Below are 27,517 nucleotides of genomic sequence, written 5' to 3'. Positions count from 1 at the left end.
AAACATTTTCTGGTGTCTACTTGAGGTATAAAACTATCTATGTAGACATTTCCAAGTAAAAATCCTAAATTCGTCTGGATTTTGTTGCATATGTGAGACAAACTTGTATCCTCCCATTTTTTTCTTTGTGAATTGCTTATCCAATTTTTCTTCCAATCCTTTCTAACCTCCTCTGATAGATTCTTATAGTTATCATGCGATATTTTATATGCTGTGTTAATTATTCCTTTTTAATGGCAGCTTCTGTTCTAGATTCTACTAAAAACTCTACCAATGCTGGTCTTTCATTTAGGACCCCCTATTTCTTTCTATTTGCTTATATCAATCCTTGATGGGGAAGGCAATCTCTAGCCTGTAGTCTAAATAAAGTCTTGGCATCTTCCCATTCTATCTTCTTTCCCTCTCTAGTTATAGTTATTTGCTCCCAATGCCTTGGTTCCTTTGCCAGTTTTCTCCAATAAATTCCAGCCCCCACTTTCCTATTTTCTGTATCTCTAAATGCAGTCATCCCTATTGGCATAATCTCCTTTCTCCATTCCCATGTTGGCTTAGTTCTTAGGATGCTTTCTGCTACTTTATAGATGTAATATTTTGTATGATGATTATTGTTCTCAAAGGCTTGCATCCAAAATCCGATTCTCTCCTTGGTTCTTGAACTTTCCCCTGTTTTGTCATCATCCCTTTCCACTTTGAATTATAGTTTTCTACTTCTATTCTATATATAGGAGCCTTAACTGTGTAGCTCTGAAATACCACTTCAAATCAGGTAATTCCAATACACCCTGTTCTACTGTTAGAATCAGCTTATCACACTTGACTCTTGCCATCTTCCTCTCCCAGATAAACTCCTTCAGCTGGTTATTAATAGCTATCCACAACTTCTCCTCTGGTTGATAAAAATATGCCTGACCTGTGTACAAGTTTAATGGGACTAAAAACATTTTAACTGCTTGTATCTTGGTATCCATAGCCATATAACAAAGCTTCCATTGTATCAATTTTTGTATTATCTTTTTAGTCTCTTCCCACATATCCTTAGCTGTCACACCAACATTATTTTTAATCCATACTTCTAAATAGTTCATTTTATCATGTCCCCATAAATATGGATATTTTTGAAACAATTCATATGTGGATACATAATTTACCACTATTGCCTTTGTTTTAGCTTCATTAATTTTGTATCCCAAAAAGATTTGAAACTGCCTCAAAATGTTCCCCAACACTGCAGTATCTCTTTCTGGTTTTGTCAGGTCTAAAGTAATATCATCTGCAAATAGAGCCAGCTTTTTTTGACTACCATGGCAATTATATCATGGAATTTCTGAGTCCCTTATTTTATTTGTCAGTGGTTCTTAATATAATTCAAATAACAAAGCGGACCTCTGATCCCTCATATATCCTCCTAATCAAACTCATCACTTTTTCAGGAAATGCTAATGCTTTCATTGCCCTGCTCATGAAGTCCCAGCTTACTCTGTCAAATGCTTTCTCAAAATCAAGACCCAGCAACAGCAATGGTATTTTCTTACATTTTGCTTCCCTCTGTTAATGTTTGCTTCCCCTCCACAAAATCACATTGATCCATATATGTCAATGTTTGCATTATTTTTGCCATTCTTTTAGCCATTACAGACATGAACACTTTATAATCATGGTTTAGTATTGAAATGGGCCTATGTGAAGCTGGAGCTGATACAGCTACTACCACTTTCTTTCAGGATGTTGGTAATTCTCCTCCTTTTAAAATACTGTTAAAATCTTCCAGATCTTTCTCAGTTTTGTCCCTCTTAGCTTCCAAACTTCCACAGGAATACCATCTATTCCTGGAGACTTTCCTGTAGATTGGTTATACATCACATTTTTCTCTCATCTCCTCCTATCCTAACCATTAATAATTCAGCCTCATCTATCTCTAACCTTGACATATTTAATTCTTCCATAAACATTTCCATTATTTTTTCTTGATTTCCATATTTCTCTACTTTATACAGACTTTCATAGAATTTCCAAAACATTTGTAATACCTCTATAGTATCTCTTGCTACCTTCCTTGTTATAGCCTCCCTAAGCTTGGTGACAGCCCTTTCTATTTTCTGTTGCCTGAGTCATCATGCTAAAGATTGCTGTACTCTAGGGTGTCAAAAAATAGATGCCTAACAGCAATCTTTCTAAACTTGTGTACATTATTGAGGTGATCCTGTATTTTCTGCTTAGCATTCTGCAGTTGATCGTTTTCTTGTTGTATAAGATTCCCCCTATTCTGCAATACTTCAATATTTGTCAGCCCCTCTAAATAATTCTTGTTACTTCTTACCATAGCTCTTTCTTTTATTTCCATCCTAGTTTATCCCACTGCTTATTTGTATTTTCAGAAGTAATTTATATCCCCTTGAATAGCCCCTGAGTAATCTCCACTACCCATTCCTTAAATTCCTCTTTTTTTCTGCAGATAGGTGGGAAAGTGCAAGTGTCATATTTTTATTTCATTGTCATGTGTTTTTATTTTAGTTGTTGGCACATGATCTGAAATAGTTATTGGGTGCATATCAAGACCTTCAATTAAATGCATCTGTTCCTGTGAAATGTAAATTTTGCCTAGCCTAGCTCAGTTTTCAAATCTTACGGAATAATATGTAAATTCACTCCAAAATGCTGTTACTGAATTCACATCTTCCATGACAAATATTTTCATAAATTTCTTCAAAAATCTACCCTCCTTTGTTATTCTTTCCCTTCTGCCCCCCCCCCAAGACACATCTTTACTGCTGCAAATCAAATTCCAGTGTCTATCTTTAAGTAATATTCCTTGCTGAGAACACATTATTTCTCCCAGAGTCCATTACAGCAGTTTTAGGTGAAATATAAATACATGCCAGTCTAGTCCTCCTCCCTTGCCAGTAGCCCCTTAGCACTACAAATTTGCCATTATTTTTTTATCCTCTTCTATCAGTATTGGAGCTCCTCTTGCAATTAATATAAGTATTCCACTTTTCCTTTGTCCCAGATATTCAACTGAATAACCATCCTGAAAAACCTTTCTTTATCAAATTCACATGTGTAGTTCTTTTCAAGTGTGTCTCTTGTAACATAGCTATTTGCACTCTACATTTTTAAAATAGTTCACTATTTTCTTTTTTTGTATTTATCTGTGAGACCATTGACATTTAAAGACATTACAGAAAGCATCATAGTATTAAAAAGCTGTTATTCCCACCTTTTATGTGTAACAGCCTTTTTTGTTGCATCTAGTTCCAACTTTTGTGTTACATGCATATACTGTTTGGCAAGTTGAACTTTTCTATAGTTGTTTGTCATATCCATTTGAACCTATGTCACATCTTACAGAACTTTTTGTTTTATTGAAAGCCCTCCAAAAAATCTTCAAATATTGAAGTTTTACCCTCCTAATAGGAATACATGTCCCAAACTGACAGCCACACTCTTAGACTTGAGTTAATCTGATAGAAAGGTTATCCATGGTAGGTTGCATGGTGCAGCCTGTGATTCTAAGTGCTAACCAGTTTTGTATTATTGTTATAGCTCTCCCAGCTGGGAAGACCCCTGAATTGTCTCCATGAAGACATGAGAACCAGGCAGTCAATTTCTCTGTATGAGATTGTTTCCATGGAGACACAAGGACCAGATACAAAATTGCTACTAAGGATACATTCATTTGCTAGAAAAAAAAGCCTCATAATATTCAATGGTCTTTTTCATTTACTTGCTTTCTCTTAAAATTTGTCACCAAATCAAGCCAAGGTCCTCAATCCAGTCATTACCCCATGCAAGAATGAGAAAAAGCACATCAACCTTTCTCCTGGCATGCTCTTCCAACCAGGCCCCTTTTCCTTTTTTTTTCCTCTGTACAATAGCAGTGCCCACACTTTTTAGGGAGAGACAAGGGAGAAAGGAAAAAAAGAACAGCAGCACCTATTTACAATTCCCATTACACTTAACTGAGAAAACTACATTTTATAGCATGTAAAGAAAACCATACACCACAAAAATAATACTTTTAAGAAAAAAATGTTTTCTTTGCTTACAGTTAACACCCCCCCGCAAAGCATTTTTCTGAACATTAATGACATGCATGAAGTAGGACAGGAAATAGGGTATATCCCCCACAAGTCAAACAAATTCTGAAAATGTCCAATATTTCCACATCATCTTCTGTCATATATCACAAATGTAATTATTGCATTGTAATCTCACATTGTTACTGGTTTTAGTACTGTTCATCTATATCTCCCAAAGCCTGTCTCTGCTTCATTTCCAGTGTACTCTCGATTCTTCCAGTCAACTCTCATGCTCCCTTCCTTCTTTCCAACATTTTCAGTTGTAATAATGGAAAATGTTTCACATGTACAGTCTCTCTGTGGTCTTTATTACCGGAATAACAAGAAGCAGAATCTTCTTCTGTTTCACAGTTCACTTTTTGTTGGACAAACTTTTGTATTTTCTCCTTAGCATGTACTTCATCAAGAAATGGTTTTGTCCCTCCAGGGAATAATACATTGAAGCCAGCTGGGTACAGCAGTTTGAATCTCACACCTGTGTCTTGACATCCCCTGAATAGTGGAATTAATTTACTCCTCTTCTGCCTGGTGCACAATGAATAATTATTCTCCACGAACACTCTGCTATCTCCCACTTTTAATATTTTGTCCTCCTGCCACAGTTTTGTCAGAATCAGCTCCTTCAGCTGGTAGGATTATGTCTTTACTATTAAAGGTCTAGGATGCTTTCTCATAGCCAGGTTCCAGGCATACACATGATGTGCCCTTTCAAGTAACATCTCTTGCTGTGGAATACCAGCTCAGTTACTTATTTGTGCTTTCATAAAATGAATGCAGTCTGTTCCTTCCAGCATCTCTGGTATAGCTGAAAGTCTCAGGTTTTCCCCATGTGCTCTGTCTAATTCTGTTATTTTTTGAAACTTCTCTTCCTGAACAGTCTCATATTCAGCCAGCCTTTTCTTCATTTCATCTTCTGATTTTTGCAGCTTTATCACATCATCTGAATCTGTTTAAAGCTTTGTCCATTTTTCCAGTCTGTTGTTGTTTGTGTTGATATACTCCATCAGTGTTTCGTTTATTTTAACCATGTCGTTTTGCAGTTGTCTTGTATCTTCCTTTATGTTACTGGAAGTCATATGTGGAGGTTGCATTGCTTTTTGCTGAACAGCTGCAGAACTTTCTCCATTCAGTGTTTCTTCCTCACATTTTGTAGCTGATTTTTTCCAGGTGCTCTGTTCTTTTTTCCTGGCATCCATGTAGTACACTTACTAGCCAGTTACTGAAATTTAGAATGACAGTATAGCCAAATGTTCCTCTTTTATTAAAAAATTTCAGTCTCGAACGCCTCAACTTACAAAAAGCCTTCTAGGAGTAAAGCACAGTAATTGTTTAATTGTATTATTGCTGTTTTAGAGGAATTGTTTATATAGGAAGTGAATTTTTACTGTGCTTTACTCCTAGAAGGCTTTTTGTAATCCAAGGCGCTAGAGACTGATATTTTTAATAAAAGAGGAACATTTGGCTATATTGTCTTTCTATTTACTGGTGGATTTGGTGGACTATATACTTTGTGGTTTTGAGTTACTGAAATTTACCCATAAACACAAATGTTTACTGGCCTTCTCTCTTGAGTTTGTTCTCACACTGGGAGAGCTAAAGTTAAGCTGTCACTCAATGCGCATCTTGGAAGTGAACAAATAACATCTACCTCTTGAGCAGTTTATACTTGCATTATGTACAACTCTGCAAAAATCAAATGTTTCCTAGTTTTGGAGCAGGAGTGAGTATCATTGTATAACCTGATATCAGTCATATGTTAACTGCCCAACTTCAGTTTCTAAAGTCCACAGCAGCATTCAAGACTGTGCTCTTCAGCAGATTTGCTTCCACAGGCATATTGTAGCTTTAGTGAAAAAATATCAGGTATGACTTTGAAAGGTAAGGTTTAGTAAAAATATAACTTAGCACCCTTTCTTCTACTTACAATTTAACAAATGATACTGTTTTTCTTTTCAGATTGTGAAAATTCTGAGCCTCTACACACCCCAGAATGACTTTGAAGAGCGTGTGACAGTGAATTTCATAAGTTATGTACAGGTAACTACTGTGGTGCAGAGTGGGGTTGAGTTTAGTGTTTCTCTTACTGAAACAAGTGATTTGAGTAATTTGTCTTTAGTTGTATTCACACACACGTATGCATGTATAGTTGTAGTGCTGTTGCCTATCTGCCCCTTCTCTATTTAAAAGTTGATAAATGTACAGCAGTGTTTCTCATTCAATTTAAGCAACCTTCTGCACAGTCCTAAATTTGCTGTGTATGTTTACCAGGTATTACTACAGAGTGTTAACATTTACTCATTGCTTTGTTACTAATCTTAGATGTATTTTGCAATTATTTGTTATACTGCACAAGTTGTACTGAGAAATCTAACCTCTAATTCCACATCATCACTTTTACTTGCTCCTGTTGTCACTTGCTTCCCTTCAGGCAGCAGTGATGGGTTGCTGCATATTCTTTTTGGTGGCAAGATATCAGTACTCTGCTAGTAATGGACTGAAGACAATATGGATTTTTTTTTTCAAATGTTTTTCTTTTTAAGGTCAAGAGATTCAGTGTTGCTGGGTCCATATATGTGTGTTTCTGAATCCAGCTTCCACCTACACATACCATATTATACCAAGGTTGTCACCTTTTTAGCCATGACTAGAAGTTGATGCACTGGTCTTAAGCTTCTCCCCCTGCTGACTGCTGCTGTATATGTTCCCTGGCCAGAATATCCAGTATGTGATACTGTCAGAAAGTCAGTGAGCAAAGCTCCTAAACCAAACTTGCTATTAGTGCTGTATGTATCCATGTCTTGCACAGTATCTTGTTTTATATTATGTGCTGCAGTCTGTTACTTTTTAATATTTCTGTAATTGTCCCCTTGACCTGGATTGCAACTGAAAATAATCCCATATGGTGCTTACACTATTAGCAATAACAAAAACTGTAAAAAAAAAAAAAAAAAAAAGACATTGATGACCTTTTTCACTATAGGCTTTGGCTTTTGATTTAACTGTGATTGTTTTATATTCTGTTTGGTTACCTGAATATGACACAGCTATGAGTTATTAACTAAATTTTATCAAATTGACTGGAGTTCAGATTATCTGGATACTTGTTCTGACCTATTTGTAGGACAGCATTAAAATGAGAGTGAACAAAATTACAGAATGCTTACTAGCACCTGTAAATCTTTTAGACTCTTCAGAAAGCCTTGCAAGGATGAAAATACATGTTCTGTCATGATCAGAGACTGGTCTCATCTCCTTTTCATACATTGATATGCTTTTCCCATCCCCTGTCTAAGCTGTTTCTTTTTTTTTGCACTGATCATTAATTTAGGTACCATCACCATAGCTCTCAACCTCTGAGCACAAAAATCTGGATTCAAAAGTAATAGAGGGACAAAGCCCCAAAAATAGGGACACATTTTCAGTATTGCTATTATGCTATTATAAACTTGTCTTGTGTAACCATGCATTTTCTGATGGATTTGGAGTCTGAAATTCAGATGCCTGTCATTCTATAATTACTTCAGTCCTCACATATTCACCACATAAAATCCAGAAAACCACAAAAATTTAGGAGGAACAGACCAAAAATATGAGGTAAAAATCTGGACATTCTGCGAAAATCTGGAAAGTTGAGAGGCATGTCCATCACCTAGTAATCACTGTCCTTTCTAGGAGAATTTGTATCCTTGTATGTACTGAAAACTCCTAGAAAAAGATGAATAGCACTTGCTCATCTCAGTCTGTCCATTTTCTATTTTTCTCACATTATAATTGATCTTATTGGTAGTCTGGCTGGTTTTAGGATCATGGGGTTATTATGCATACTGTCCGGGAAACTATTCCAGAGTGTAGCCCAATTTTCTAAAGCACTTTATGGCTAAATGACTTGTTCAGAGTAACACAGTAGGCAAATGAAGGCTGAGGAAATCAAACCCTGCCTGCACTACAGGAAGCAAATTGTTAACAGTTCATAGCTTTAATCCTGTGTACTAACTACCAGGCTGAACTTAAAACTTTTCTTATGTCTGTTGCTTACTGTGTGTCTGTGATATGATATGTAACTGGAAAGACTGCATTCATTACATGTATAGCTGCCATAACATGAAATCTATGAGAGAGTGTGAGAGTCATCCAATAAATATAATGTTAGGATTAACTCAACTGTATTATCATGCTCTTTGGCAAATATCTTCCAACAGTGTAATATGTTTGTTTTTTTCTTATGGCAAGTGGCTGTACATGCTGTAGTTTTCTTCTATGGGTAGATACAGTCATAGTGCTGTCATAATGCTTACCATTTGAAGGTAGAGGAACACTTCTATAGTTTGAGGGGAAAAAATCCAGGAGAACTGTGACATCATTTCAGAAAAGTAATGAAAATTTAGAACAGCTTTATCTATGTCTTACTTGTCTTGTAGAGTTATTGGATCTTTACTACAGGATGCTCATTTTGTTTATCCTTATATCTTATGAAGTATATATTCTACCTGTTAGAATGCAGGTGGCAATAGAGAAATTGGTTTAGTGTTATTTGCGAATGGTGATATGGATCCTTTGTCACTGTACAGTGCAGAACTACCTGGTTAAAAGCTCTTTTCCAAAACACCTGTTCCAGCATGTACTGCTTTTTATAGACATGGTGCTACAGTAGGGTTGTCACCTCACAGTAAGACGTTGCCCTGTTCGATTCCCAGCTAGAGCATCTTCTGTGTGGATACATGCGTGAATGGGCGTACCTTCGTTGAAGGTTGTGCGTCAGGGCCGGCAACTCGGCACGTAAAAATCTACTGCCAATCATTAGCGGACCAGAGGTCTGCTGTGGCGACCCCTAACTGGGAAAAGCCGAAAGACACATAACAACATAATTGAAGACTAAGCTTCTGCAGTACATGATTTCCTTCTAACATAGTCGCTGTAAAAAAAAAAAGGTATATGCAAGTGATGCACCTGTTTTTTTTTTATATTTGTTATTTCTACATATTTCTGTGTATTCAGTTGTTTTCTTTGCATGGCCATGTCAGCCAGATTAACATAAATGCCAGGTCTTTGCTGACCATTTTCTCTCTCTGCAATATTATGCCAGATCTCCGCAGGTAATACTTCAGTATAGACAATTAAATGCAGTAAAGTAATGAAGTACTGGAGCTGCTTTGAAACAAAATCTATCACACGATTATAAAACTGTAGTAGGAACACTTTTTATGGATTTCTTGGTTGTATGGTGACCTAACTCACTGTTTGAAGTTGAAAGACTGAGAACATACAAATGGATTAATGTTATATTTATAATAAGCATAAGCTTACTGTACTAGATGTGAAGCGAGTCTGTGTATACTGTGGTAATCTACAAAGTAGTGTGCTCTTTGTTGCGTATTTGTTAATGGGTCAATGCTTAACTATATTTTGTTTTTTATGTATGTGAAGTGTTTAATAAAATTCCATGTCCAGTTTGAGCACTGTGTCACTTTGTTTAGCATAAAGGAGAGGACGTATGAATGTCTATGAACAAAAAGGCACTTTGCTGTGTTTCAGATAAGCCTTTGCTTCATTTATTCATTTTTGTACAAGGAGCAGTAGTATCAGAGTAAGCATAAAAGTTCATCCACTACAGAACTGTGTTTCTTCATTTTTCATGGTTATTTACCTGTATCCTAGGTGTGTTAATGTTTGGTAGTTTTGATTTGGAGAGGTTAAATTTGAAATAAGTAAGTTTTGATATGTAAACCAGCATTACGCCCCCCCCCCCACACACACACACACAACCTATCAGTTGCAGACTTTGTAGAAATCCCATTATTAAATATGTAGCCATCATGTTTTTCTAGAAGTCGTCATCACTGACTGGGATGAGTGCAGAAGAAGGTCCTCTTTTTAAGGATAGTTTGAGCACTGATAGAGGAACGATGAGATATGTTTTTGTGCACAAACCCCTTATTTTTCACATGGCACAATCCTGAAAAAGCACAAAAGCATTGTCACATTGCAGTATGTTGTCAGCAGAGCCCTAGAAGAGTTACAGTACTAAAATCTCAGATTATTTTGTAATGCTAGACTTTTTTCTATGTATCGTTTCAGTATATATATTCACATTCTGTATACATATGGGATGCAAATGAGCTTTATGAGATTTTTTTTTAATAAAATTAATACTACTTTTTTGAAGTTTGTAACAATAAAGGAATATGATGTGCTATTAATTTCTCAGATAACACACATTGATGAAAGACTTTGTGAGTTATACCAGAGAAGTATACTTATCATTAATTATTTACATTTTTCTAGTAATCAACCCAGCCATATGAAATTCAATATGGTAAGAAGATGGTTTATTATGGTCTCAAGTGTGTGTTTTTCTTTAGATTATTTGTAACATGAAATAGCTAGGTTAGTTAAGTTTATAGACAGAGGACACAAAAATGACATTGGATAAGACAGCAAGTAAGGTTTTAGTTAATAGGTTCATACTAGGCTAATGACCACAGTAGCCCTTTGTAAGCCTAGCCATGCATCACAGGTGACACTCAAACCCAGTACCTTTTGCATGAGAGGCAAACACCTTAACCATTATACCAACTCCCAACCTAAGATGCATCAAAGCTTCTCTGACTAGGAATTGAACCCAGGCCATGGTGGTGAGAGTGCCAAATCCTAGCTACTAGACTTGCCAGTACTTCCACCTCAAAGGTAAGAGTTGAGCCCTATACTGTGTCTGTGAGGTAAACACATTATCCATTATATCTACCTCCAATAATAATGATAAAGTGATTTGTTCATAAAAAGTGCCTTGTCACCAAAATATGACTCTCAAATTTTCAATGCAATTTTCACTCCATCAGCAAACATTTTTGGCTGCTCCTTTTTTCAGTTACCATTAAAAAAACAACACTTACCCCACAATTTTGTACTGTAGCCTCACTGATGTCAACTTTTCTAACTTTGGAATAGCATGCAGTGTCTCCATAGACTTTAATGGGTGCATCATATTACATGTGAAAAGGTATGTCCATTAAAGTCCATGGATGATACTGCACATTATCCCTCAGTTGATGTCACTGACGATTACACTACATTTATTTGGGATGTGGTTTAATAAAAAAAAGTTTACTATGCTTTTTTTTTATTAAAAAAATCTGAAATAAATAATGAATGAAAAAAAATAAGAGTACACTGCAACATTTAACTCATTAAATGCCACAATGTACTTACGAATATGAAAAAAACACTTTAAACTTGCTCATATTTTAAACTCTGACCTACTTAAACTCATCACCTACAATGACATTAATATGTACAAGAATAGTTTTGCTGTTCCAGTGATGGTAAATAGGCAAGCAATCATGAAAATTACTAAAAATTATTGGAACATTATTAAAGGAACATAGATCTTTACTAGTTGTTAGTAAAGCCCATGCTTTATTAATACTAAATATAGAAATTTAACACAGATGTTTGAATATAATAGATCAAACATTATTCCAATGCTTAGCAGTATGTCTAACTGCATGCATCCTTTTGCTTTCAACAAGGCATGTGGATATATTGACATATTTATTTTTGTTTTAATTTACTTCATTCTTTTGGAACTAATCAGGATTATATATGTAATAGTGCTGGTTTGGTACATATTGCTACATGCGAGTCTTTTGAAGACTCAACATGGGTAAACACCACCAGAACGTTCTCTCAGAGAATTAAAGAGCAGATTTATGTCATTAAATGAAAAAAAAATGAAAAAAATGCTGTTTTTAAACATAGCAATATTTATCTTTCGATGAGTTTTTTTATAGGAGGATTATCAGGACTTGTATATAAGTTATAGAAGGGGTCATTTTAGCAATGCCTTACAAATTAAGGAATTAAGATGACTATTGCAACTGGCTGTTGATACACCAACAGATATAAAATATTAAATGTTATATGAAAATGTTGCCTGGTAAACTGTTTGTCTAATGATAATCTGTTAGTATTTGTGTGTGTGTTAAGCAATCACCAATATGTTTTATTAGTACTATCAGATCATTGGTGATATTGTCATGTGATTTTAAATGTTTAGATTATGTCTTTAATTCTGGTGGTTGTAATTGTTGAATAAAAATGCTTAACATGATGCCTTGCTAGTCTTGTCTTTCCTTTCTGCTGCTACCTGTAAACCCGGGAGTACTCTCTCTAGACCTTCTACCTTCCTTTCTCACCCTCCAACCTGCAACTTTCACTCTGTTTATTTTTCTCTGTCTCTCATTCCTTTGCCTTCTATTTCACTCTTTCTGCTTTACCCTAATATTCACTACCCCTCCATCAATTGCCCTCTTATAGAGATTTAATACATTTACCACCTTAAGCTCACTATCTTATTTTCATTATGTCTCTCTCATTTTACAGTAGTCCAACTACATAGAAAAGTGACCTCAACCCCCCTCCCACCCTGAATATACCTGGCTGACTTTCTATCTACTGACCTTCAAAGCGATACAAGGATTGCTGTCTAGCCAAGGACTGGAGGAAATCAACAAAAATAGAAAAACACCATCACAAGCTTTATGTATGTGTCCCAATTGCTTCTTCCTCACCTGGTGTTAAAAGCTTTTGTTTTTGTGCAAATTAATCTAGGCTGTGGCGTGAACACATTTCTCGGCTCACTAACCCCCCATTACCATCACCTTACTTCCACCCCCAATGAGTATACATCTCTCTCCCTAGTCTCTATCACTTTGGCACCTAACTCACTTCAGGAAAGCATGCTAAAGGCTAAGACTTTGCTGCCTCTGTCCTCTCTTTTCTAAACCAAAGATTCACTTCATACATTATCAACATCTGGCTTTACTCACCTAGTTTCTACACTCTAGTCCCAAGTAGGTAACAAACACCCATTTCAGCTTCTGGAGTTTTTCATCAGACAATATACGGTTTCCATTCTACCAAATGTACCTCATGCAGCACTATCGGCTGTTAACATACATTATTGCCTGCAAATTTAACAGTACCTGTGGAGATATTTCTTTTTCTCTCTCAGTTTTGTCTCTGAAATTCACAGGTGCTTACAGGCCAGTGCATCCCACTCCATTCACCCTCGACTTCGCTCTGGGATCACTCCGCTACTCTACCCTACCCCTTCTACCTCCAGCCAGTACAACTCCTGCCTCAATCCCCTCCCCTTCCTCTCACCTCCACACCACACCATTTTCAACCATCCACTATGTCCCACCTCATTTCCTTGCTAGCCAGTTCTCTCGTACTCCACCTACTATACCTATTGCTTAGCTCCACCTCCCTCCACTCATGCACCATCATTCACCTTCAATCACTTACTGTCCCTCTATTCTCTTCCAACAGCCATGCCTCCACACATGCGGCCATTGGCTCACAGCTCTACCACACAACTACCTTTCTTCTCCTACCTTTCAAACATTTACCCACACATAGGACTTACCGTTCAACTCACAGATATGTAAAACTTACCAGTAAATTCAGACAACTCACTCTATACAATATAACACAAATTAAAATTCCAGGCTGACATCCACACCAACCCAGGCCCTCTCACCCATACATATACCCCTCATTACCCAACCATTTCCCCACCCAGCCCTCCACCTCTCTCTCCCCAACATATTACTAACCACCACCCCCTTCCCTCACTTCCAAAGACCAACAACTCAGATGTTGTCTTTATGCACTTTAACCCTCTGTAGTATTGTAAATAAAATTACTGAATTCCATGCAACCCTTAACTCCTACTTACTTGACATTGCAGCAATAACTGGGATCTGGCTATAGCCCCACATCAAAGACAAGGAAATTATTACAAATGGCTATAACATAATTAGATTAGACACACTCAAACTGGAACTATTAAACTGTGCCCCTCCTGACCTACCTAACTCTGAAATCCTAGCAACATGCCTAGTAATAATCTCTAACAAGTCTATTATCATCATAATCACCTACCCCCCCCCCCGGAATAAGCTACCCATAATTCATAGGTTAGTACTAGGCTAACTGCCCTTGCGAGCCATTTTAAACCTAGCCAGTTATCCTTTGTGAGACTCAACCCTGAACCCTGTGTTTGTAAGGCAAACACCTTAACCATTAGGCCACCCCCACAACCCCCCATAGTTGAGAATCTTCTTGCCTGGGCATCAACTAATTTCAGCCAGGAGACCATTATCCAGGGTGATTTTAACCTGGATTGGCATTCCTGCAACACCAACAGCCCCTCCAATTTCCTAAACCTCTTCAATTTCACTCAAACCATATCCTGTCCAACCCGGTTAGATAAACATTCTAAAAAGCAGTCCACACTAGATTGGCTACTAACAAACCAAATCTAGGTTATTTAGCAGGCTGCCTTCCAGACTCCCTCAGTGACCACTCACCTACCCTGTTGCACAGAAAACGAGCTCAGACACAAATCAACACAATATATAAATTTATCAGGAACAAAAAAAAAACTTTTCCCCATTTACTTTCAACCACCTTCTTCAGCAAAGTAACTGATCACCTCTTACAAACTTCCCACTTGGTCAGGCAGTCCTTTACTTCAACAGTGCCTTTCTTAAAATACTCAACAATCTAGCACCCACAAGAAAAATAAAAGAAAAAGCTAGACACATACATTGGCTATCTAAAGATACCCTAGGACTGCTGAAGCAGAGAGACAGGGCATAGTCCACTTAACACACTACCAAAAATAAAATAGACCACACAACATATCAGCAGCTACATAACCAAACTATTTGACAGATAAAAATAGACAAGCAAAACTATTTCCTTTCAGATCAGCAAACCCACCAATCTAACCCAGGACAATTTTGGCAAAACATTAACAATCTTTTCAACAAAGGCTGTACCCCCCACCCCCACCCACCAACTCCAAGGTTTCAAACCCAATAACTACACAATTTAATACCAACTTCTTTAACTCAATCACATCTCTTCCTGGTAATCCAACTAATCAACCTCTTACTGTTTGCCTTCTCTCTTCCAACTCCCCCATCCCCTTCTCTTTCACCCCAATCCAGACAAATTACATAAAATCTCTCCTTTTTCCAAAATCAAACCCTGCTGTCTAGCAGCTGATAAATTACCTAATGAATTCATTATAATTGCTGCCTCCTCAATCGCCTATCCCTTATCAGTACTAATCAACCGTTCTATCTCTGAACAATATTGTACCCCATCTATGGAAAATATCCCATATCATTCCCCTACACAAAAGTGGCCCCTCTAAGGATCTACCCAACTACCATCCCATAGCCATACTCTCCCCAATAGCTAAAATGCATTCATTCTCAACTCCTTGCCCACCTCCTTAATCACAAACTCCTCTCCCCCACACAACACAGCTTTAGGCCAAAACATAGTACTAGTACTACCCTGCTATCTTTCATAAACATCATTCAAGATCTTATAAACAGAGACCAAATGGTCTCCTCCATACTCCTTGACATTTCAAAAGCCTTTGACACGGTCTCCTACCAAATCCTACTAAATAAACTATCATCCCATGGCCTCAACACAACAACCTTGTCCTGGTTCCATAGTTCTCTCTCTAACCATCAGCAAGCCGCCAAATGGGAGAACACCCTGTTCCCCCTTCTACCCATCACTGTTGGTGTACCCCAAGGATCCATACTTGGCACCCTTGTCTTTACAATTTTTACTAACAACCTTAGCTCTTCAATCCAAATAGCCTCCATAGTCCAATACACTGACTGCTCTACATTAATCTGCGCAGCCCCCCCCCCCCAAGGACGTACAAACAAAAATCATTGTAGGACATAGAAAACTACCTCAATAGCCATCAACTCATACTTAACTCCAACAAAACCAAGTTAATTGTCTTCAATTACAATAAACCCAAAACATGTCTGACTCCACTTTCTATCCTTTCCACAAACTGAACCAAAATAGAGCCCACCAGCCAAGCCAACCTTCTAGTTGTCACCTAGTTGTCACAATCGATGATAACCTAAGGTTTGACACCCACATCTCCCTCACCATCAGAAAGGTCCACTCCAAACTTGGCACCTGTTAGAGAATTAAACCTTACTTTACAGACAATGCCAGACTAGCCCCTGCCTGCACACATCTACTCTCCACCCTCCTCTATAGCTCCCTAGTATTTACAAACATTCATAAATCTGACCTAAATAATTTGGAATCATGCTACAACAAAATCGCCAAGTTTGCTACAGGCCAACCTTACAGAACCCACCACTGCTCTGTACTCTCCCAACTTAAATGGTTAGAACTACCAAACCTTCTAACATTTAACCAGCTGTCCATAGCCCACAATATAATTCGGAAACCTAACAACTGCCCGGCACTCACCAATCTAGCCCAACCCAACAACAATCCTATATCACTAAGATCCTCAAATAAGCTATTGTTAAAGATTACCCAAGCCCACAGTGCACCGCCCTCTTTTCCCATAAATTTGCCAAACTGTAGAACACACTTCCTCAAGTATGGCTAAAACCCCAGCATTCATGAGTTTGAAAACCTCCTTAAGGAACATCTAGTAAAACACTGGCTCTGCTCCTGCCATACTTACTACTCCCTTACATTACTCTAAACTAGCTCTTTCTCACAGCTACAACTATTAACTGCTGAAGGCTATCTTATTTCTACACTTGGTTTCAGTTATCAATGTATACATACATACTGCTTTGTCTTTAACTGTTATGTAGACTGCATTTCTCTATCTTGCAATTATTGTATCACACTGTTCTAACTAACTCATGCAGTCAGTTTTTATCGCTGTGTCATTTTTTGTTAAATTTGTTAATTTGCTAATTATTGTCATATAACTAATTTCTTAACGGATTTGCTTTGTACATTGTTTATAAAACAATCAAATTGAACATGTATTACTGTCTATTTTATGTATGGAGATTTTCTCCCTGGGCCTCCACTAAAAATGGGCCTTCATGCCCAGTTGGACATTACCCAGTAAACAAACAAAATAAATAAATAAATGTGACAATGTGAGGTATTGCCAGCTATGCCAGGAGAGGTAGTGCAGTGGATGTGTAACATGTGCCAGTACAGCTAGCTGGAATTTTGTAAAGAATCGTATGTCATTTGTGTATAAAACTGAATTTGTACTGATACTTGTGTTGAAAATGTATTTCAAACTTTTGAAAGTCAAAAAACAAACCACAATCCAAAAATCGGCCTCTGTTGCAACAAGATGAAGAACAATAAAAAATTTTAAATAAGCAACTAAGAAGTATTTACAGAAAGAACTTTAATTTAACAAATAAAAATAAATTTGATATATCCAGTGAATCAAGCGCTTTCGTCTCCAACCATTTGGAGACTTTATCAAGACAGAGCATGCCCCAACTGACAGCAAATTTAAAATACAAAGTTAATTACTGAACCAATCAACATCCAGGGTTCATGAATAATTCATGAGCAATGAATATTCCTACAATTTACATCTAATAATGTCGGATAATCACACACAAAACATTCATCATCCTAAATATTACCCACTATAATGCATATAAATACATAACTATAAAAATACATTATTAAAATAAAATTTAATGTGTAAATAAAATCTAATAAAACCTCAACATTTCCTGTATGTTATACACTTCAAATAACCCTAATATATTGTAATATAAATGAATAAATACATGTATAAATAAACACATAATAGATACAGTATAAAATTCACCAATGTATATATATAAAACATATTAATGCATACGTTTCAACTATTAAAAATTACAAGAACATTTCTTTAAAAGCATCATCTGAATTTAAATTCACTGTTATTGGAGATATTAAATTAGACCCAAGAGGTGGACCTTGGACTTTATATTTGGAGAAAAGTGAGGCCATATGGCAGTTGAAAACGAATGCAACCCAATGGCCAGACTTAAATGAATCTGTTGCAATTACTTGCTTTTTAAGATTAAAAGCTTTAGACAGATGATGCTTTTAAAGAAATGTTCTTGTAATTTTTAATAGTTGAAACATATGCATTAATGTTATGTTATATATATATATATATATATATATATATATATATATATATATACATTGGTGAATTTTATATTGCATCTATTATGTGTTTATTTATACATGTATTCATTTATATTACAATATATTAGGGTTATTTGAAGTGTACAACATATAGGAAATGTTGAGGTTTTATTAGATTTTATTTACACATATTCAATTTTATTTTAATGTGTTTTATAGTTATGTATCTATATGCATTATAGTGGGTAATATTTAGGATGATGAATGTTTTACGTGTGATTATTTGACATTATTAGATGTAAATTGTAGGAATAGTCATTGCTCATGAATTATTCATGAACCCTGGATGTTGATTGGTTCAGTAATTAACTTTGTATTTTAAATTTGCTGTCAGTTGGGGCATGCTCTGTCTTGATAGTCTCCACATGGTTGGAGACGAAAGCGCTTGATTCACTGGATGTATCTGATTTATTTTTATTTGTTAAATTAAAGTTCTTTCTGTAAGCACTTCCTAGTTGCTTATTTGAAATTTTTTATCTTTCTTCATCTTGTTGCAACCGAGGCTGATTTTTGGATTGAAAATGTATTTGTAAAGCTGCGTGTGTTAAAAATGTACCAACAGTATGCCCTGCTGGACAGAAAAAGAAATATAGATGCATTATTGTAACCGTTTAAATGTATATGTTTTTAACAGAGGATACTGGAAGAGAGGATGTTAATCTCAAACTTTAAAGAATAGTAAGAAATTAAATTACTGGGCCTAGGCCATAAAGATGTTATCTCACAGTTCTGAATGAAGCCAAAGGTACTGTGTCTGTAAGAAGTATGGTTTATTAGCTCCTATAGGAAGAGTGGAAGTGTATGTTTTTATGACTTCCAGAAGCTGCAGCAGATTTTAGCATGGCTCTCTATGAATTTATTATTGACAAACAAGCACTAAATCCTGGCATTTTCTAGCCAAGGGGGGTTGCATGGGAACCAGAAGTCAGATGACTAGATGTATGTGATAATCATGCTGTAATCTAGGACAAAAATGATATTTTAATTGATATTTTAATACTAGTTGAGACTGAAGTCTCTGGGAACTCTGTTTTGGAAACCTGACATAGAAGAGTTACTCACCTACTTCGTCTTGCCTTTCAGTAACAAGTGACTAGGGAATAGTAACTCTAGGTTAGTCAGGAAAATATAGTAATATTAGTTAAGTACTGTTTTCTGAATCTGTGTAAATCCATTCATCTGTGTTATTTTAATATTTCCTGTGTTTGTAGTAAATAGATATTTAATATTTTCATGTTCTTTTATTATTATTAAATGTATTTAAACTTTTCATTGTGGCTGGTTCTCTAGAAAATATTTTAACCTTTGAGAATACTGGTATCTGTTTGGTGACTTTGTGGCCATTCATGAAAGCCTTATTGCATTGGTCAAACTACCATTCGTATTAATATTAATTTCACTCAGTATAATTGTGTACCATTATAAAAGCCTTAAAGTAGCTGGCATGGGAGTGTCTGGTGGCAGTAACTACCTTATAGTCTGGGCAGATGGGGGCATAGCTAGTAAACCTGTGTCAGCTTTTCCTAGGTGTGTGTGCCTGCAAATCAAGTTGCAGTGTGTGTGTGTGTGTGTGTGTGTGTCAGCTACTTGGAGCAGGGTCATGAAGCACTGTTTTCACAGAAAGAGTGGTGGGGGACTTGGCTTGGAGACACCACTGAGGACTTAAATCTATAGCTGTGCCAGTGAGGAGCCTTACTAGGGACCTGGGAGGGGAGAGAGAGAAACCCAGACCCTGGGCTGTGTGTGTTCTCTGTGCGCGTATAAGGAACATTGTGCTTGATGCAGAGAGCTGCATCTGAAAATACTGGGTATATCCATTTTTATTCCGAGTGAAAGTCCTTCTCCAGTGTCAGTGGTGAGAATTCAGGCTCCTAGATTACTGGCCCAGAGTGGGGACATTACACATGAAATAAAGCAGAATAATTTATATTATTCACAAAAACTAATAGACATAGTTATGCAAGCAACAAACACCGCAATTAAAAAGTTGTCCCCAAACTGTACTTTTTGCACTATTGAAGTCTTGTCAGTATCTTAGACATTGCTGTGAGAGTCTGCAGTCTTCCTCCCAAATACTATATCCTCTTCAGCAATCATATAAATTACAATAGAAAGTCTACACGGACTTTGTCCTAATGATGAGTGAGTGACCACAGCATGCAGCACAGATCAGGATAACAATAAAATAGTGGAATAAAGATGAAAACATCAATGTTAGTAATGACAAAATTCATATTCATCCTTATGGTCAAGTCAAAAAATTCATTCCATATAACTAAAATGCAGCATGACTTGTGACAAACCCAACAGATGTACACAAATCATGCCAACAAACAAAAGGTAGTTCCACAGAAGCATGGCGTTAAGGATTCACATGTCAAGCTCACAGTAACAAACTTTGCTGCTAACATATCAGCAAAGAACATCCATCTACTGACCAGAAACTCCATCCAAGTCCAGATGAACACAATGGACAAAACAGAAGCAGAGGAACCAGACTGGACTTGACTTAAGGCTGACTAAACAAGCAGATAAATCTAAAACATGACACCAGAATGTATCTTAGCATTTATTCCAATGATCCAGACAAAAGTGATATAGTATAATTGGACTCTGCAGTCAACCACTGCTATCTTGCCAGTACTGATCTTTGGTCGTCACAATCAAATAAACTTTGGCTAAGTAAAAATCCTAATGCTAGTATACACTTGTTATAAATAAATGGTCTAATCTTTAAAATTACTTTGACAAACATTATATGGTCTAATCTTTAAAATAATTTTGACAAAAAATATATGGCTGAAGTTCAAAAAAAATGTACTAGTTATTTACATTCACTATAAAAATAAAAAATGTAAAAGTTTAAAGATCTCAAAGAAATTGACCATTAACAAAATAAACTAGTTCAAGTTTCATCATGGCATTAGTATACACATCATTCATGAAAGATAAAAATAATACTGCCATTTCATGAGCATACTTCTCATCCAGTATACAGAACTCAGTGTCTCACCCCTTAAGAAAAGCATCTTCATTTTGGTACAAAAAGGGATGGAAAAACATATTGTTACCTTTAAGTGTTTATAATACAATGAAACAAAATGAACTTGTCTAAACTTTTATCTCTGCAAAATTAAGCCTTTTGCTAGCTAATTTTGATATGTAATATTATAAAAGTTAAAAACAGACTGATCATATAGTAGTATAAGGAGATGAGTAGTCATTTTAAATGTTTTATTTTGTAGCAGCATCTGAATATAATTTTATAAGTATAAAATTAACACTGATACAGTATGTTGAAACATTAAGAAGACTTTCAATAGGTCATTTTTTTAGATATTGAGCTGCAGCATTTATGAAAATAAAAACAATGACATCAGCAATGCTGGAAATATAACTAAATGATGGAGGCTTCCCTACACTGAACTAATACTGCATTTACAGACTTAGAAAATTTACAGAATAGTTTATATATTTATGTAAGCTTGAAAAATAACTAAAGAAGTTAGTAATTTTACAGAAGGTTTCAAGGATGCCACAATAGAGTCCACTTTTGATGTGTATACAGTTATACTGAGCTTTTCCTTTCTCATTTTTAATTCCTTTCTAATTTTCAGTTGACACTTGTGTCCTCCCTTTCATTTCATTCATTGTGCAGCACCTTAAATTTACTTTTGCCTACAAACTCACTTGCTTCCAGTTTTTTAACCTTTTATACTTGCTTGAAAAAACAGCTCTCTCAATTGCCCCTCTATTTTTTCACTGTTTTCTTATATTTTTTCAGTTGCCATATTCTTTTTTTAACTCCTTTGCTTCATGCTTAGTTTATTTACCTATTTTTTCTTCACCAGTTCTGCTCACGAAAGCTGTTTACTGCCTGCAAGTCAATTACGCCATTTGTGAAAAAATAGGGTTCGGATACAGCTGTAGGCACAGTGAGAAAGACCTTTAAAAACCTGTTTAAAACACTCAATGAGTGCAAATGCACATAACCAAAATAAAATAAAGTAAAAAAAATGCCACCGCCAAGTGTAATATGATACCCTTAGTTTAATAGTAAAACAGTTTATACTAAGTGCTTTCACCCTCCTCAGTACATGAGCTTCTTCAGAGTAAAGCCATATCATTGAAATCCCTCTTTAGAATAGTTAAAAGTCATGTAATCAGTAAATCGTTCCTTTACATACAAATTAGTGTACATAGTTAAAACCACAAAAATCAATAACAAATGTGCAAAACCTTGTACAGAAGAGTGTTTCTAATTGTTCACCCATTTCAAAAAATACAATGTATAAAAAAAAAAGAATACACTTTTTGTAAAAATGGGACTAAGTTCACAAAAAAAATCTTTGTTGTTAGGTAAAACCAACTTCCCAGTAACTAAAGAAGTGCAACACCTAGAACCTACGGTACAAACTAGATGTTACAGTTTAGATGCCCTTAATTTTAAAACAATATTCAGAGAGCAGTTTTCATTGATACCTGGCAAAATTGTAGCATTCAGTCGCAACTGCCATTCCATCTCTAATCTCTCTAAATTTTTCTTAGTGTCTCCTCCCCTTTGTGTAGGAATAATTTGATCAATAATAAAAAACAAACTTATTAAAATTTCCACAAGACAAACTATGAATGTAAGGGAAATTCTTTTTTTTTTCTTATTTTTTACGTCTCTCACGTGTTCATTCTCTCTCTCAACTTCCTAGTGGTCTTGCCCACATAGAAAGCCAAACATGTGGTGCATGTTGTGATATAAACTACTAGTTTTGTGTTTCAATGCCTTGGGCATGAAATACTGTGATTGTAACCTTCCACCACGACCTGGGGACCTTCATTTATATATTTACAAGTCCTACACATTTTACACTTTAAGATTTTGGATCTATACTTCATTGCTTTTATGTCTTTAACTTTCTCCAAGCACATTTTCAAGTTCGGCCCCCTACTGTAAGTTACCTTTGGTCTTTCACCCAAGATTTCATGTCATTATCAAAGACCAGGTCCTAAGGTGTGGTGATTCTTGATTGTATGGATGTACTAGATTCCTCTCATATTGTTTGTGTTCCGGATCCTTTAGATGTCCCTGCTGTAGTTAATAGAATGGGGAGAATTTGTCATTCCGTTTTTTCAAAATCTCATTTCTAGTTTTAATGAGCAATTTAATTGGATAGCCTTTAATCTTTAAACATCGCTATCAGTTTAAACATATCTTCTTCAAACTTCCCATTCTCACTAATCAACCTTGAAATCCTCAATATTTGTCCCTTAATTACACTTTTCTTCTGGTGTGGGGGATGGCAACTACTATAGTGTAGCAAAGAGTTTGAATAAGTGTCCTTTCTGTGGATAGTGGACTCTAATTTGTTAGTGTCTTTGTTTTTATATAACAAAATGTTCAAATAGTGAATTGCCTGAGTACTCATTTTCCAGGTAAATTTCAGAAATGGAGTGGTAGTGTTTAAATATTGGATGAAGTCACTGATTTCATCCTCACTGCCTGTTCTAAGCGGTAGTATGTCATCCAGGAACCTAAACCAAGTAATAATCTTTTCCATAAGCCCAGAGTGGAACACGCATCATTTTCCCGGATACAACTAAATTTGCATAAATGGGAGCACATTTAGCGCCCACTGCTACTCCAGTAGTATGAAGGAAATATTCTCCTTCAAAGTACAAAAAATTTTTTTGTAGAACTATGTCTAAAAGTTCCATTAGTGTGTTCCTTTTCACATTGTGTACACTCTGTTAACTAAACCATCAGTAAATGGCTCTCTCCCCTCTTGATGTGGGATAACTGAAAACAAATTAATAACCTCCACAGTGAGAAAAATATATTACTCATTAATGGTTAAATCCCTCAGGGCTTCTAGACAGTGCCAAGAATCTCTAAGTATATATTATTTATAATTAATTGCTTTCTTACAGTGAAAATCAATAAAAGCAATAGGCTCAGTCTTAGCATTCATAGCTGCAACTATTGGTCTTAGTGGGGGGGGGGGGTTATATCCTTGTGGATTTTGGGTATGCCAAAGATAGCAGGGATAACAGGTGTTTCTTTTGTCTAAAATGAATATTCTTTTTGATCGATGACCCCTTGTGTTAACAGGTCACACAGAAACCAGTATATTTTAGCATAAGCTCTATTAATCTCGTTAAAAGTTCCTCTCTCATATGTATTGGAATCATTTAGTAATTCAAACATTTTCTCTGCATAATCCACTTGGTTCATTATTACCACCCCCCACCTTTATCCAATTCATAAATCTATATTCTTTTGATTCATATAATTCTTTTAAGCACTGCCTTTCTTCAATAGATAGGTTGTCATCACCCACAAAGTTGTTTAAAGTTTTATGTATTTCTTTTTCACAAATTTTTTTAAATAGGTTTACAGTAGCATTCATAGGTGGCATAAATGTACATTTTCTTTTAATCTGATTACTAGGTTTGTTGTTCTCATTGTTTCTATTCAAAAAGAACACTTAAGTTGCCTGGTATAACTTAAAATTAGTCAAAACTTTTGCTACATCTAATCTAAAGTTGGGAACAAAAGAAAAAAGAAAAACCTTTCCTTAGTAAGCTAAAATGTGCATCATTAATCAGAAAAATTATAAATAGAAAAAGCATCTTTAGTGGTTACAGTCACAGTTTTACATTCATCGAAAGTCAAATCTACATATGCTACATTAAACATTAAATATGCTATCTTTGGGGGGGCCACATTGTTCCTCGTCCCTTGGTATTGTGATGAATACCACTGACTGGTTTGGTTCTAATGTCCTTGACTGATCCTGATTCCTGTTCAAAAGTCTCTGGGATCTCCTCAGAGGTGATTGTTGAATTAGAAAATGATTGTTCCTGTTGTTGTTTTTCTGTGAGAAAGCCCTCATTATCAGCTCATTAATATGTTCCTGAATTGCACTCTAAGTAACACTTACTAATGGCAGGTCTGATGGTGGTAATGTTCTCCTTAGCAGTCTATGAATCAGATCGATATAGGCATCCCTGTACATAAATACATACATACCCCCCCACACATACACACACACACACACACACACACACACACACACACACACTTACACCCACCCACCGATCAACAAATTAGATTCCCCAGACCCTAGAGTTACTTGCTGTCAAAGACATGCACACACATTCATCCACATGCACACACCATCAGACAAGCATGAACACATCTAAACTCTCGATTCCAAACCTAACCCCCAGTTTGACAGCCCAGGTAGACAGATGCACGCCTACCTATTCATGCAGCTTCATCCAAGTCCCTGCAGTCACATGCACACACAAGTCCCACCCACACTTTATTTATTTATTTATTTGCAGTTGTTTAACCAGGATAGTCCATTGGGCCCAAGGAACCCGTTTTCAATGGAGTCCTGGGGAGAAAAGCTCCACATACAGATTATACAAAGATTAAGTTCCACACATAGATTACATGATGATTACAGAGTAACATTATACAATTTCAGGTTATAATCAGGTCAAATATATTTTAATCAAAAGAATTTAATGTAAAAATTTTTTTTTTTTTTTTGGGATAGGTGGTTAGATGCAGTAGGCTAAGAGATTGCTAGGTATAAGTAAGGAATTTAGGAATAAGTAAGGAATTATAGGGATAGGTAGTTAGATGCAGTAGGCTAGGAGATTGCTAGGTATAAGTAAGGAATTATAGGGATAGATAGATGCAGTAGGCTAAGAGATTGCTGGGTATAAGTAAGGAAATTATATACTACAAGCAAGCTTGAAATCACTATCTGGGATTTGTAAGAAGGGGAAGAGAAGAAGAGTGGAGAGTAGGTTATGGGGGATGGGAGCAGGAGCATTGCCATGTTGATGTTAGATGAGAATGAAGTAGTTTTTTAAAGTATGGGAGGCTAGTGGTTGTACGAATGGAGGGGGGTAGGGAGTTCCATAAGCGTGCTAGTGAGAAGGACAGGAGGTTTTGTCCTGGGGTGCGGAGGGGTCTGTAAACCTCAATAAGGTTTTGATTGTTTGATCTTAGAAGTTTTTGGGTGTGGTGCATTTTAAAGGTAGTTGAGAGGGAGGGACAGAGGTATGGTTGGAATATGAGTTTATGAACATAGGTAAGCTGAGTGTAGGAAAGGTAGTTGGGGAGTTCTAGCCAGTTGAGTTTGTGAAGAGGTATACAGTGATGGGTTGATGATCACTTCTGTACTGAAATTACAACTGCCTCCATAGCAGTGAGTGAATGAATGACATTTTTTGATGATCAGTTTTTTTTCTGTAGCAGCAAAACGTTACTGTGGGATTGTTTGGAACACTTGGCCACGTAGTTGGGAGCCATTGGCAATTCTGGGTGAGAACACATGGATAATTAGCATATAGTCATGCCAGTGAGATTGCTGTAAAACACCTAGGCTCCCAGTATTGAGAAACCTCAGCATTAGGGTAGTCTAAGAATCCTAAGGCTTATCACGAGGGAGAAATTGCAGTGTTAATGTTTTGTTTTCATTGCAAGCTTTTCTAAATCCATTATCTTCCCTTTACTTAACTTATCCATATTAAATCTTCTTTCCAAAATATTCCATATATACATGCACCCATTATTAAAATATTTTCTCACATAAATTGCTCACTAATTCATCTGTACATTTTCCACTCTTGTACCTGAATTCACTACAGTGCAAAAATGTCACACTGTCAGAAAAATGCTAGCATAATTTCTCTCGCAAAACATGATTTTATATTACTATGATGAAAATACCTCATCACTGCCTCTTATTATATAATTATAATGACATTTGCCTAATGAGTTCTCTCATATTTGTTAGCTTTAGTCAATCTATACATTTGTGCTCTCAAATATGAAATTCAGCCAAAATATCTGGTATCCCTAAATCATAAGTCAGCATTATGCCAGCAGTGTGTATAAATACAAACAAAGCACAGTGGATGAAATCTATAACATAACACTCCACCCTCCACTACATGTCTAGAAATTGTTCCAGTTTCTATTAACAGTGCAGCAGTCTTAGAATTAGTATGTATACATTGTATAGGTGTGTGGAGGTGCATACCCCCTCCCAGGGTGGATCAAGGGGAAACAAAAATCTGGTGAATTTCCGAAATTACTGTTACTTGTCTAAATAACAGTCTATTTTTTCCCCCCAAAGTGTCACTAGTCTCAGAATCTGGCCTAATACTTCTGTTTGCCCTGATATGCTTCATTTCTGTGACAAGACCATTGTAAGCTTGAAAGGACACTAACCTGTGATAAAAATGAGAAAACCACAATGGTTTTTAATGGTACAGGATAAAAGCATATTAGTAGTGTGTGTTAAGTTGTGGAATATTTGCACAAGAATTGTTTATGGAAATACTAAATTGAGTGAGGTAGTGGA

At 36.1% G+C, this 27,517-nt stretch overlaps 1 protein-coding gene across 1 annotated transcript in view; it reads left to right on the top strand.

Moving 5' to 3' along the window:
- LOC122787918 (unconventional myosin-Vb-like) overlaps positions 1-27,517 on the top strand; it is a gene marked incomplete at its 5' end in the record, with an annotated part of 1,807,467 nt that overhangs the window by 1,731,570 nt on the left and 48,380 nt on the right. The window contains one exon of the mRNA XM_044054844.1: positions 6,036-6,116. Within this exon, the coding sequence (XP_043910779.1) occupies positions 6,036-6,116 (81 nt within the window). The remainder of the gene's footprint in view (positions 1-6,035; positions 6,117-27,517) is intronic.

The sequence above is a fragment of the Protopterus annectens genome, chromosome 13.part0 (assembly GCF_019279795.1).
Source record: "Protopterus annectens isolate FY-2018-M chromosome 13.part0, PAN1.0, whole genome shotgun sequence".
NCBI classification, from domain to species: Eukaryota; Metazoa; Chordata; order Ceratodontiformes; family Protopteridae; genus Protopterus; species Protopterus annectens.
This window is presented reverse-complemented; position numbering and strand designations above follow the sequence as displayed.